A 13,568-nucleotide genomic window follows, 5' to 3' on the forward strand; every position below is an offset into this window, starting at 1 on the left:
ACATCAATGGAGGTCACGTGGTCTGAAGACAAGTTCAAATATCAGAATAAAAGCTATAACTGCTGTTTTTGTGGTAAAACAGAATATATTATATTTCTATGAGTTATTCACAAGGATTTTATTGTGAAATATAGGTCTCATACGAAGAGTTATTATCCCTTTAAATATAAACCAATACTTTCATTCACTGACAGAATACAAGAACTATTTCACCATTATTTACTATATATTCCTAATTGTGTGAATGAAAAAAATAAAATTTCTTTCCCAAAGGCTAGGATACTCTGGTATAGTTCAAAATGGTTTTAAAATTCATTTGAAATGCTGACATTTAATGTTTTATTCATTATTTCTTACTGAGTTCGTTAAGTACAAACACTTTGTGTTTAAACATATCATTCAATTAGAGGGATGAATAATTCAAAACTAATTTAAAAGAGACATTGTAAGTATTTTTTTAAAACTTGCCACTGAAAATAAGTAAAAAATTCTGACTCAAATGATTTAAAGCTAGAAGTGTTGGTCCAGAGAGAAATTTAAATTTCTTTTTATAAGTATTTACTTGAGTTTATTTTCAAACCTTGACATGGACCCATCTTCTTAGTTATACATGTTAGGTGAACTTTTTAACATTTTAGTACAAAGCAAATAATTAATTCCTTTCATCTTCCCAGAAAGCCATGGGCCATATGGTAATAGGTGACAATTAATACAAAAGTGCTGTTAGCAAACCCATTACTTTCCAGCTTGGCTTGTAAATATGAATTACCAAATAAACAAGCATTCCTTTTGTCCATCACCACTGTTAGTCATTTAATGAGCTGATTTCTGAATTAAGTAAATAAAAAATTTGAGCAATTTCTGTCACTAAATGAAAAGTAGAAACAAACACTTCCATAATGTTTTGATATCTCAACATAATTCTAGTGACAAAATATTCACAAACAAAAAACATAGTAGTCCTGACGCTTGAGGGAAAATGGTCAAATGTACTGAGTTGGGAAATCCAGCCATAATGCAATTTCCACAGATATATCTCACTGCATCACAGACAGTATAGTTAGTGGTAATTTGATCATTCATAATGACAAAAAGTCAGAATTGTGCAACAACACAACAATTTTACACTCCTTACTCTGGGGAGTTGGGGCCCTGACTTTCGGTCTACAGACATCTCGTGTCTGAACAAGACTGTGAGTCATCTACATCTATTCTATATATTCATGCAGGTATGCCAGCAGCATTTTGTAACCTGTACCAAGCACTTGTTTAACTCTGGCTGCTCCTCCATTGTGCTAGATAGCTAGCTGGCGAATTTTTTCTCTCTTTCAATTTTTTAAAAATATTCTATCTTTACTCTTATTGCTTTTGCCTTTGAAGTCTCTAGTTTAGTCTAGGGTTATCAGTGAAGTCGTCATTTTCAAAACAAAACAAATGATGAAGTTTTGCCAAGTGCAAAAATGAAATCTTGTTGAGAATTGACTTTTCTCTGTATAAGGATTTTTCTGCTGACTTGACCAACTGTAGTATACTCTTAAAATTCCTTCTCCCTATATTACCCTTTAACTCCACCATATGATGCCAGATGGAATAGATCTTGCTGACAATCAGCATTTTTTTAATTGTGCAGAAAACACTGCAAAAAATTCTCATTTAAACCAGCCTGTTGATAAAAAATCTCATCAGAAAATTTAAGTGGAAAAAAACAACAATTATTTAAATTATCCATTAAACCCGAACATAAAGTTCTCATAATAGAGAACCATTCCTTGGGGGGGAAAAAAACTTAAGTTTCTAAGTGAAATATATGTTTAGTGTATACATGGCTTTAAAAAAAAATGACAGGAGGTTTACCTCCGAAAAAGTCTTCGAAAGGATCTCGGCCCCCGAAAAATTCCCGGAACACTTCCTCCGGATCTCTGAATGTGAAGTGGAACCCAGTGTCATAGCCTCCAAAGTCAATGTCTGCGTCATTGAGGCCGTCCTTGCCATATCTGTCATACAAGTCACGCTTCTTAGCTGAAAGAGAAAATGATATTCGTAAGTTAATATAGTGTATTAGGGCTGCTATTTCAGAAACAATTATGTTGCACTAGTTATGAGCAATAATAATAATAATAATAATAATAATAATAATAATAATAAAGTCAAGACAGTGGATAACTGAAACTGTATTCAGATGAAACACTAGAGTTTTGGTAAAAATGACTATAATTACTTTCTGATCTTTTACAGATTTTATATGCATAAACCAGTTAAAAAGATGCACTGAATTTTCTCATTTCTGGCAATCAGCTGACCTTTTCTTTATTACACGTCAAAGGTGAAGATGAACAGTGTGACATTAAGATATAAGTCTTACGGTACATTAGAATTATACTTAATGATTTTCAACATTTTGATAGATTTCTCAAGGTAAAGGAAGAGACACCTGGAATTTTCAATTAGAAAAACTGTTAGTGTTGGGCTAGAGGGAAGAAATGTTGACTTCTACCCCTATTAAATTAACCTGGAATGTGCCAGATGATGAAAAAAAAAAAAAGGTTTCCACTCCAGGCAGAGGAGATTCTGAAGTATACAGTGGCTACAAAAAGGTCATAGGGAGAGCCATGACTGAATTAACCCTCCAATATAAAACACAGGCCTCATAGAATACCATAGTGTGAAGGCTTAACTTGGTGCATTTTGTTTCACCAGTCTATAAGCTTACAATTTGTGACCACAATAAGCCAATCCAATCCCTCTCTTGTACCGACCAACAGCTTCTGGATTGAGGTAAGTCACCTGTATATGGGTTGGCTACCTTTGGTTACAAATCACAATCACACTGTCCTTTCTCATTGTATGTTAAATTCATTTTTTAAAAGAACCTAAAAAGCCACATAAATGGCTAATAACCATTAGAAGTACTGTTAGATCAATCAGCTAGCTTGGTGTCATAGATTGGACCAAAACCTGTCTAGATATAATTTTGTCTTGACACACCAACAGGTCAGCATTAAGATATACACTTTTGACCCCTTATTCTACTTTTTTTTTGTAAAATAAAGAAGAACGAAAAGAACTGTTTTTTTCCAATAGAACTAAGGGTATGAGGGCATATCAACACAATACGTGTTTTGTGTCAACACTGTAATGTATCAGAGAAATTGTATGGTTATAAAAAGAGTATATTCAATAGTACCAGCAGATCATTTTGGTGCAAAGTTTACCTCCATGTAATATATACAGGTAAAACTAGTGGTTTATAGGCTGTGCTGAATATCAAATACCTTTCCCTGCAGTAAAATTCATTCAACAGGTTCAAAATAGTGCACTTAGTCTAGTATCTCTCTCTCCCCCCCTCTCGTTGGTCTTAAAGGGATGAATGCAGCAGGCTGATGATATTCAATCCAGGCTGACAGACTTCATCCATGTTAATAGTCCTCCTTTCATGATGACGTCTAGTCTTCCATTCAGGATGAAAGTCCTCCATCCAGGCTGACAGTCAACCATCCATGCTGACAATCCTCCATCCATGCTGACAGTCCTCCATCCAGGCTGACAGTATTAACATTCAAGTCACTTCAGAGGTAATTTCACTCACTTCTCATTAATAAATACCTTCTCAGTAAATTATGACTGTCTTCTGGAAGACCCACAAGATCATTTACCTTTACCATGAACCCCTTACCGTCTGATAGTACTTCATATGCCTCTGAGATCTCCTTGAACTTTTTCTCTGCCTCCTCTTTTCTGTCTGGGTTTTTGTCTGGGTGCCACCTTAGGGCCATTTTCTTGTAGCTGGAATAACAACAACACCTAGACAATATTGTATATATATTACTAGTAAATTTGTCACAGTAAATTCTCCTTATCGGCCAAACATATGTGTCACAGTAACAATTGCAATCAATGAAGTACCTTCACAAAAGATTTCCAGAACCTCTGTGACTTTGCTTCAAATCCTTCTAAAGCTGAGTGCATGAATATAGAAACAGGCAGCAGGAGAGAAAGCTCATCTCTTCCACACAGATCAAATCCATTTCCATTACATAAAACTTCCAGGTATAAAAATAAACTTGGACTTCGGGAGTATATTTCAGCATATTTATTCAAAGATGCCATCAAAAGAGCACCTGGTTGGAGATATGGATATAATGGATGTATTTACTTTGGGAAACTACACTGGAGACTGGTATTATAATAAAGCTGTTCTTTTTTTCTTTTATTTATGAAAAGTACAAAGATAAAAACATAGACAAGCATTTACTCTACGATGGTAATGTTTGTCTGGTAATGTTTCCCCTGTCTACAGAAAATAATGTGTTTCTTGATTTTTGTGTCATTACTTTTTTAAAACTGCCAGTCCTTAATGGCTACCATAGTAAGCTCCATGAAATCAACCTCATCCTTATCAATCATGGGGAAAAAAAAAACACTTTCATAACTGAACATTCCATTTTGCTACCATACAAAGCACCATCCATTGTTAAGATACGTCACAGAATTGGCTCTTACACCAATTGTCTACAGAAAAGAAATTCCAACAACAAGCAATAAAAGCAACATCAATTTCATTTCACCATTACAGAGGTACCATTACGGTAACCACAGTTCTGAGAAATTGCTATAAATAACCAAGTAAACTGCAAATTGCAAGCACTGCATGTGCAAATCACTGAAGCACTGCAAGAGGTTTTGGAAATGTCAACTACCACATGTATGAGAGCTGAATGTTCATTTCACATTTAGGTGAATTCTGTAAAACTGGCTTGAAACGTGTTGTGGGGTTCACACTCAAAGTACTGTTCACATCAGGTTCATCTTACACTTGAAATCTAGCAAATCATAAGAAGACTGTAATAAAAGAGATAGAACTGTGCCTAAGACCCACTGCAAATCAGTCAAACATATGCCTTGAGATATGACTTAAGAAAAGAGAGGCACAACCATGTTCAAGGAGCCCCCTTTTTTCCTGTTAGAGCTCACTGTCTCAACGCAGTGTTTCTGTGTTACTGCCATTTTCAACATCACAAGTCAACAAAATCTGATTCTGGGCAAGGGAACACACACTTGGTTTTTGGTGGGACAACCTAATCTCCCTTTTCTCTCACATAGTAGGTCTGGGTGGCCATGGGGAATGCAGTAAGCAGTTCCAGGTGGGACAACCTAATCTCCCGGTTGTCCCACACATAATAGCCTTGTTATCCTTTTCAGACTTTGGATATGTCCACTACACTACTAGTATGTAATCCGCTCCCCATGATGACACAGTTAAGAATATCATCTTGTCAAAGCTGATCCTGATGTGAACACGTTTCACCTTGAAGCACATCCCCAGCTGATGAAATCAATCACCAACAATTTACATGTCTGTGTTACTGTGGGATTGGTGTCTCACACAGCGTGGATAACATAATAAGGCGGGTTAACACTGGTGGAAGTTAGACCTTACTGACTATACCATCCATCTCAGCATGCTAATTTTAGACAAACTCACTATATGTTGAAATCAAATGGTACGGGTCTCACCTCCATTAAAATGGAGTTCTATGTACTAGTAGGTAGCAACAGAAATAAAACAAGGCAGCAAAGCTGTCAAATGTACAGACAAAAAACAGAAAATAAAGATGCAAAAAAGGTCATTTTGTTAATTTTGATGCAATAATAAATAATGCTTATAATAGCACTGTCAGTCAACACTGAATTTTATAATCATGCACAACAGGTAAAATGGTCAATAACATGAGCGGACCCAGAGATATTCTCTGACAGTATTCCAAAGTATCTATTTTGATCCATCCTCCATTTTGATGGTCTTCCAACAGAAGAAAAAATAGATACCAGGCAATATAAACTTAATAACCTGACTGTCTTCCGGAAGTCCCAGAAGATGGTCTCAATCTACCCTTTCAATAAGATTACAGTTTCAGGACCATGAGAGTTCAAATTCACATGATGTAAGTCTCAATATTTGAAAAATGATGACAGTGCATAAAATAATATTACATAAGTAACATAATGTTTAAAGACATAAAAAACAATACAACTGCTTATGTGGAAAAACAGAAATGTCAGAGTCTCAGGTGGATGAGAGTTTAAAGTCACAAATGCAAGTGTTTGAGAAAAAATTATAAAGGAAAACATAACAAAACTAGAAAAGCACTCCGAGAGTGCAGACCTCTGCCAAGGTAGCAATTGTTGATTATTATTGATTTTTGTCCTCTTTGGCCCACTTCTGACAGTTCCTGAAAATTTCAGCAAAATCGGTCCATAACTTTTTGAGTTATGTTGATGACAAACAGGGGTGAAAATATAACCTCCTTGGCAGAGGTAAATATAATTCCAATGAAGCTGCTATTCAAACTTTTAATCTTTCAGTTTGATATATATATATATATATATATATATATATATATATATATATATATATATATATATATATATATATATATATATATATATAACTTATTTGCAATATTAAACAAAATTTACCTGCATAATTATCACTGCTTCCTTATTATTAATCTAGCAGAGAGCTTAACCTATGGGAGTTTACAGGGAAATATCAACAAGTGTGCTTTATGTAATCTCAAATCACAAGTGTGCTTTATGTAGCCTATCAATTAGGCAAATTAGTTTATAACTGAAATTAGCGAAGTGATACCCAAGGGAAATTTATAGACTGACCCTCTCAAAGGTCTTTCAGGCCCATAAGTCACAACTTAAGAAGAGCACAAAACAATAATGCACAAAATAGGAGACTACCACTTCTGATGCAATAATACATTATGTTTAACTGCACAGTCAACATCAAATTTTAATTTTGCACAACAGGTAACACCGATGAAAGTAAAAGCATAAGGCTTCAGGCCCATCAGAGTTCAAGTTTATACTTAGAAAGTGCCAGAATGAGAAAAATGAAATTTCACACAAAATTGCATTAAATTCAATAATAAATGATAACCCATTTGACCTGGCTTTCTAATTTGAACTGCATGCCAATCCTAAAAATCATACTCTTAAGTTAAATATAATAATAAATAACACAGTTTTCTTTTCATAATGTTTGCAGTAGCAGTGCAAAAAGATTATTGTCAATTTTGATGTAACATTACATAATAAATTATAGAATAATTATCACCAATTTTTGATTATTGACTATAAATAGCATGAACATGTAGAAAATTTGATTACCATCCGGCTTCATGTCCATGGGAGCTCCGAGTCCCACAATGAATATGCCAAAAAGATAATGAATATTTCATTAAAATGTATAACTTCCAGAAAAAGAAGCCCATTAGACTGCTTTTCCAACTTGGGCTGCATTTTAGTCCTGTGTTTCTTTTTTGAAAGTTTGACAATCATAAGTAACACGGTTTTCCCATCATGGTCATCATGGCAGATGTGGATGATTGAATCTGACAAACTGCAATGATATGAGTTTATTTCCGTTTTGGACACTTGATTACACAATACATGATAACAAGTTTACCATCATTTTTACATAATCAACTAACAATGTTGTAAAGATGCAGGAAATATCAAACACACACTTTTACGTATCTTATTAGTTCAATAATGAGACTGTTAACATGCCTAAGAATTGAATCTGAGGAAATTTGAAAAAACAGTACAACTTCTAAAATAATGGCCCGATAACACTGATTTTCGAACTCAACCTGCACTTTTGTAAGATTGACCACTCCTGTGAGTATAATGACAATTGGCTAAGCTGTTTTTCTTATATTGTGTTATTAATGTTGCATATATGTTGAAAAAAGTGAAAAAAACAGCATAAAAAATACCAATAAAGCTGCTATTCAAACTTTTAATCTAGCTGTACAATTACTAACATGATATGAATAACCCTATTGAGTTTGAGAATAATAAGGCACTGTTATTCATCTTTAGCAATCTTTAATGTAAGCGTTACACAAATTTTTTTTTGTAAACTTATTTTCCATATTAAATAACATTTACCTGCATAATAATCATCGATTCCTAATTATGTGACACAGTTAAGAAAGCTAAACCGATGGGACTTTACAAAGAAATCTCAATGTGTGTTTATGTAATCTCATTTAATACCCACTTGAAATTTAATTAAGCAAATTATTTTATAACCCTGAAATAACTTGAAAATCAATTAAGCAAATTATTTTATGACTGCCTACTATCCATATACATTTATTGCACCAAATAGCACTGTACTGCATTGCTTTCAAAACAGAAAACAATTACGATGGTTTTCCAACACAAGCTGCACTTCAGTCTTTTCAGTAAGGTTGATTATCATAAGTAACATGGTTTTCCCTTAATCGCTATCCTGGCAGCAGTGTCCAAAATAGGGTTTTCTTTAACTTTCATGCAATATAACATAATACTTAACAGCATAATGACCATCAAATTTTTTATAAAAAAATAAAAGTATCATGGATATTCAGAAAATGTGATATGGAAAGGTCTCCAAGGACATGGAAGTTAGGGTCACACTTTCAAAATGCCAAAATGTTAACAAGAGATAACTGTACTGAAATGATTTTCTTTCCATTTTCAACACCTTTTTTACATAAAACCATCATCAATTAACTGTCATTTTTAAATGATCAACTAGGAAAATTGTTGACATAGGAAAAATATCAATAGAACAATTTATAATGTCCAATTAGCTCCATTTGGAGATTCTGAACATAGTGAATGATTGAATCTGACGAACTGCAATGATGAGTTCCTTTCCATTTTTGATACTTTATTACACAATGCAGGATAATAGGTTTACCGTCATTTTTATATAATCAACTAACAATATTGTTAAGAAGCAGAAAATGTTAAAACAACACTTTAACATATCCAATTAGTACCGTTATGAGACTGTTAACATGCTTAAGAATTAAATCTGAAGAAAAACCACTTATATACAAAAAGGCTAATAACTTCATCAAAACTTAACTGATCAAGCTTATTTTCAAACTTGATCTGTATACTGGTCAGATTGATCACTCCTGTGAGTTGCAAGACAAAAGGCTGATGGTTTTCCTTAAAATGCGTTATCAGTGTTGCATGTATGCTGAATAAAGGGAAAAAAACAGCATTACTTTTGTAAAAATAGTCCAATCATGCCAATTTTCAAACTTGACCTGCGTATTATAAATATTCACCAGTTCTGTAAATTTCAATCCAAGGAAAGGAAAAACATTTTTACACTTATCATGTTATCGGTGTTATAAAAGTGCTGAAAAAATTGAAAAAAAAAAAAAAAAACAGGATAACTTCCATAAAAATTGCCCGATCTTGCTGATTTTCAAACTTGACCTGCGTATTATGAATATTCATTAGTTCTGTAAGTTTCAAGCCAAATGAAAAAACAGTTTTCCACTTATTGTGTTATCAGTGCTGCATATATGCTGAAAAAAGTGAAAAAACAGCATAAATTCCCTAACAATAATCGAATCATGCTGATTTTCGAACTTGACTTGCGTATTATGAATATTTATCAGTTCTGCAAGTTTCAAGCCAAAAGGTAAATTGGTTTTCGACTTATGGTGTTATCGGTGCTGCATATATGCTGAAAAAAAGTGAAAAAACAGCATAAATTCCCTAAAAATGACCCAATCATGCTGATTTTCGAACTTGACCTGTGTATTATGAATAGTAATCAGTTTTGTAAGTTTCAAGCCAAAAGGTAGAATGGTTTTCCACTTATCGTGTTATCAGGGTTGCATATATGCTGAAAAAAGTGAAAAAACAGCATAAATTCCCTAAAAATGACCCGATCATGCTGATTTTCGAACTTGACCTGCGTATTATGAATATTCATCAGTTCTGTAACTTTCAAGCCAAAAGGTAAAATGGTTTTTCACTTATCGTGTTATCGGTGCTGCATATATGCTGAAAACAGTGAAAAAACAGCATAAATTCCCTAAAAATGACCCGATCATGCTGATTTTCGAACTTGACCTGCGTATTATGAATATTCATCAGTTCTGCAAGTTTCAAATCAAAAGGCAAAATGGTTTTCCACTTATCGTGTTATCGGTAAAAGTGCACGGCGACGGCGACGGCGACGACAGCGACGACGGCGACGGCGACGACAGACGCAGATGATGGCTATATGTACAGACACATCTGTGTCTGTACATAAAAATTGCCCGTAAGGGCGAAATAATTATTTTTCGCAGAATCTGCTGCCATGGGTCATAATTAGGTCAACCATCTCTAACACCCCATTTCCATAGATTAGATCGACCTACTTTAGATCGACCTAACTCCCTGGGGGTTCACGCTAAATAGCTGTCAGCCGGGCGGACACGAAAGTTAATTACCCACTTACAGCTTGTAGTAGGCAGGAAGGACATTTAAGTCGGATTATCTGAAAGTAATCTAGTGAGACTCCCCACGGGGATAGATCGATCTAAAATCTATGGGAATAGAGCCTAGGTGCGAATATAGAAACACCAAACAAAAAGATTTAAATCTGTAAAAATGTTTTACTTCCATTTACATTTGATTTAAATAAAAAAAATAAATAAAGAACACTCACGCTTTCTTGATCTCTGCATCTGGGGCTGATCTCGACACCTCGAGAACGTCGTAGTAGTCCAGTGATGGCATGGTGATGGCGGTGCATCCAAGGTTACCAGGGGAATGATGGGATGCCTATTTCAGGCAGTGGGGAAGTGATGACGCCCTAATCTACCTCACCAGGGGAGTCTGGAATGACAGGAGATGATAAATTTAAGATAATGTTACAGTAATAGCACTTAGATACACATGCATGCGCGTGCACACGTACACAGTGTACCAACATATCATATGCTGCACTTGATATATATATATATATGTATATATATACAAAAACGTTGTCAGAAAAAATATCAACTAAAATGTAAGCAGCCAAATTTGTTTTGTTAAACTAGGTACCTTTATCTATCTTCACAAGTTATATTTCTCAGTACATGTCTCTGACATATATGCTCGTTCTCTCTCAAAAAGGCAGCTAGCTCAAAAACTGGTTACTAATAGGAAATAACTGGTTTATTTGCCAACACCCTTCAGGAAGAAAGCTCAACTTTTTATTGGTCTTGGTTATATTGGGTAAATTCAACGAGATAACAATATCATCATTTTTTCATTTTTTATAAATTTAATTTTTTTCTTTAACGTTCATACGTTAAGAAATGACACCTAAGGCACTTATATAGACAAGCTACACTGTAACCTAAATCTTAGACTAATACAATATCATGGAGTTTATTTTGGTCATCACATTTATGGTTAAATTTTACAACATTTGACTTAAAAAGTCCTACAACAATCTGAAGACACAAAAGAAAACCCTGCAGTTATTTTGGCTAATATAATGATCTATGTACCTAGTTTTCTTAGCATATGTGCCGCTTTTCCACCAACTCTTACATCAACAGTGTAATTAATCTGACATAAGAAAGATGCGACAGACTGAAAGTCAGCAAAATGTTATTCAATGTAAATAGCCTACAGACACATCGACTATTTTTTCAATTATTTCCTTTAGTTTTGAAAGACGGACTTTGGACTTAGTAAGACAATGACAAAAGGTGCAGTTAGGTAAGAAGTTAGGACTGGACCAGCTTAGGTAAGAATTAAGTCACCATTATAATTCTAACAAATCGTTTTCAAGTAAACAGCAATAAATAAGTAACTTACAATATATCACCTACAGCCCAAAATTCATACTCCTCTCCTCAATGCAGTTTTGTGCAGAAAAGAAGTTCTCAGAATTTACATAATGGTGGAAACTTTATTTGACTTTTTTAAAAGTAACAGAACCAAAATAGTCTGTTTTTCATAACTTCACTTGAACATCTACGTAATACTATAAGCGATCGGCAAAACTGTCCTACTTTCTGTGTCTGGAAAAAGCTCTAGATGTGCCCCATGGACATACCATGTATTTTACACCTTGAAAACAGGATCAGTTGGCAGGTATTCTAATACAGACCAACTATAAACCATACACCATCTACCTCACATAAACACCTACAAAAAGCTGGTGCTGAACAGTTTATTCTGGCTTATTTTATGTCCCCATATATGTTAAACCATAAAATCTACGTTTTGCTGCTTTGGACGGAACATTTATTTTGATAAAGTGACTGAGTTTCAATATTAAATAAATAAGTAAATAAATAAATAAGCATCCCTTTAAAAGTCAACTGCACTGCACAGCTAATACTTCTTCAGAATCTCACAAACTTCCATTCATTTGTCAAATAATCAATTTGTGGTTCACAACAAACATCAAGGCACACTCAGCAGTATGCCTGCCTCACTGTGTATTTTTGCAAAAGAAGACCGCAGATTTTCATTTGTATTTGGAGAAAAAGTATTGTTCTTGGCTGAACCCTGCAATGCATTTGCTATATAATATAATAAATAATTCACGAAAACCACAACTCAACCTTACCATCCAGGCATACTCAACATACAAACCCTGGAGCTGCAATTAAACACATTTTAAAGCAAGACTTTTAACATTTCAAAGTAAGACTAAGTTCACACTACTGGTTTGAAGCTAATAAAATTTAAAACGCTTCAGCAAAAACTACATTATTTAACTGCAAAGAAATTGAATGTGTTAGGCTCAGTTGTACTTTCCCGTGCAAAACTAGTAAATATTTAAAATTAATTTTTATGTGACAAATTTTTCAAGTTTTTACAGTACTGTGTACAGCCTCCATGGTACCCTGGATATTCAAATATCTATATGTGATGAATTTATCTGTCAAGCTGGTATTGAACTTGATGAACTAAGGCTGCAATACTTCTACCTGTGAAACTTCAAAGTCATCTGTACAGACCTTTTGATGACATTGTTATAGTAAAGATATCTGGCAGTAAAGAAATCATTATTATAAATCATGTGAAAAATTATGGATTGGGTTATGAACAACTCCGTATATTAAAAAAACATTGATCTAAACCCTTTCATTTCCTCTTTACCTCCCATTATCTGTAAGTTGAGTAGAATTTATACTGTATGCTTTTTTTTTAGTTATGAGATATGGTGGTAGTAATTTGTACAATAAAAAAAGGGATCACCTGCTCTCCACCCATCTGTACATACACAGCAGTGTCCTTATTCCCCTTCTTGGCACTCCTCCCATCTCAGATTTATCTCAGGTAGAACCAGTTAGCTAAGCTGGGGTACTTTTTTTTTTTCTTTTTCTTTATAGAACATTATTCTTGAATATGAATCCCCATGGTTCAGAGCCCTGACAAACTGCAGGGTTTGGAGGAGTGTGGGGTCAGACATAATGGCAGACTATAGCTAGTGATCTGAGTGCACTGTGCAACAGGGAAGAGAAGCTAACAAATTATCCACATATATATATATATATATATATATATATATATATATATATATATATATATATATATATATATATATATATATATATTTTTTTTTTTTTTTTGGGGTTTGTTTTTTTTTTCTCTGAAGGTCTGTCGGATTTGAGTCCATTTCACAACAGTACAAATTCACAGTGCTTTGGGTGTGATTTCTGTATTTCTTTTTTAAATGTAATTCCCAACACAAAGAGTTT

At 34.1% G+C, this 13,568-nt stretch overlaps 1 protein-coding gene across 9 annotated transcripts in view; it reads right to left on the reverse strand.

Moving 5' to 3' along the window:
* Positions 1-13,568, reverse strand: part of LOC106165368 (dnaJ homolog subfamily B member 6) — a 38,466-nt gene that overhangs the window by 8,919 nt on the left and 15,979 nt on the right. For all 9 annotated transcript variants that reach the window (XM_013543565.3, XM_013543563.3, XM_013543561.3 and 6 more), the window contains exons 2-4: positions 10,526-10,695; positions 3,674-3,783; positions 1,855-2,019 (exon numbers count right to left, since the gene is read on the reverse strand). In XM_013543565.3, the coding sequence (XP_013399019.1) occupies positions 1,855-2,019; positions 3,674-3,783; positions 10,526-10,596 (346 nt within the window). In that variant the 5' untranslated portion in view covers positions 10,597-10,695. The remainder of the gene's footprint in view (positions 1-1,854; positions 2,020-3,673; positions 3,784-10,525; positions 10,696-13,568) is intronic.

The sequence above is a fragment of the Lingula anatina genome, chromosome 5 (assembly GCF_051362555.1).
Source record: "Lingula anatina isolate TDL-2025a chromosome 5, LinAna3.0, whole genome shotgun sequence".
NCBI lineage: Eukaryota > Metazoa > Brachiopoda > Lingulata > Lingulida > Lingulidae > Lingula > Lingula anatina.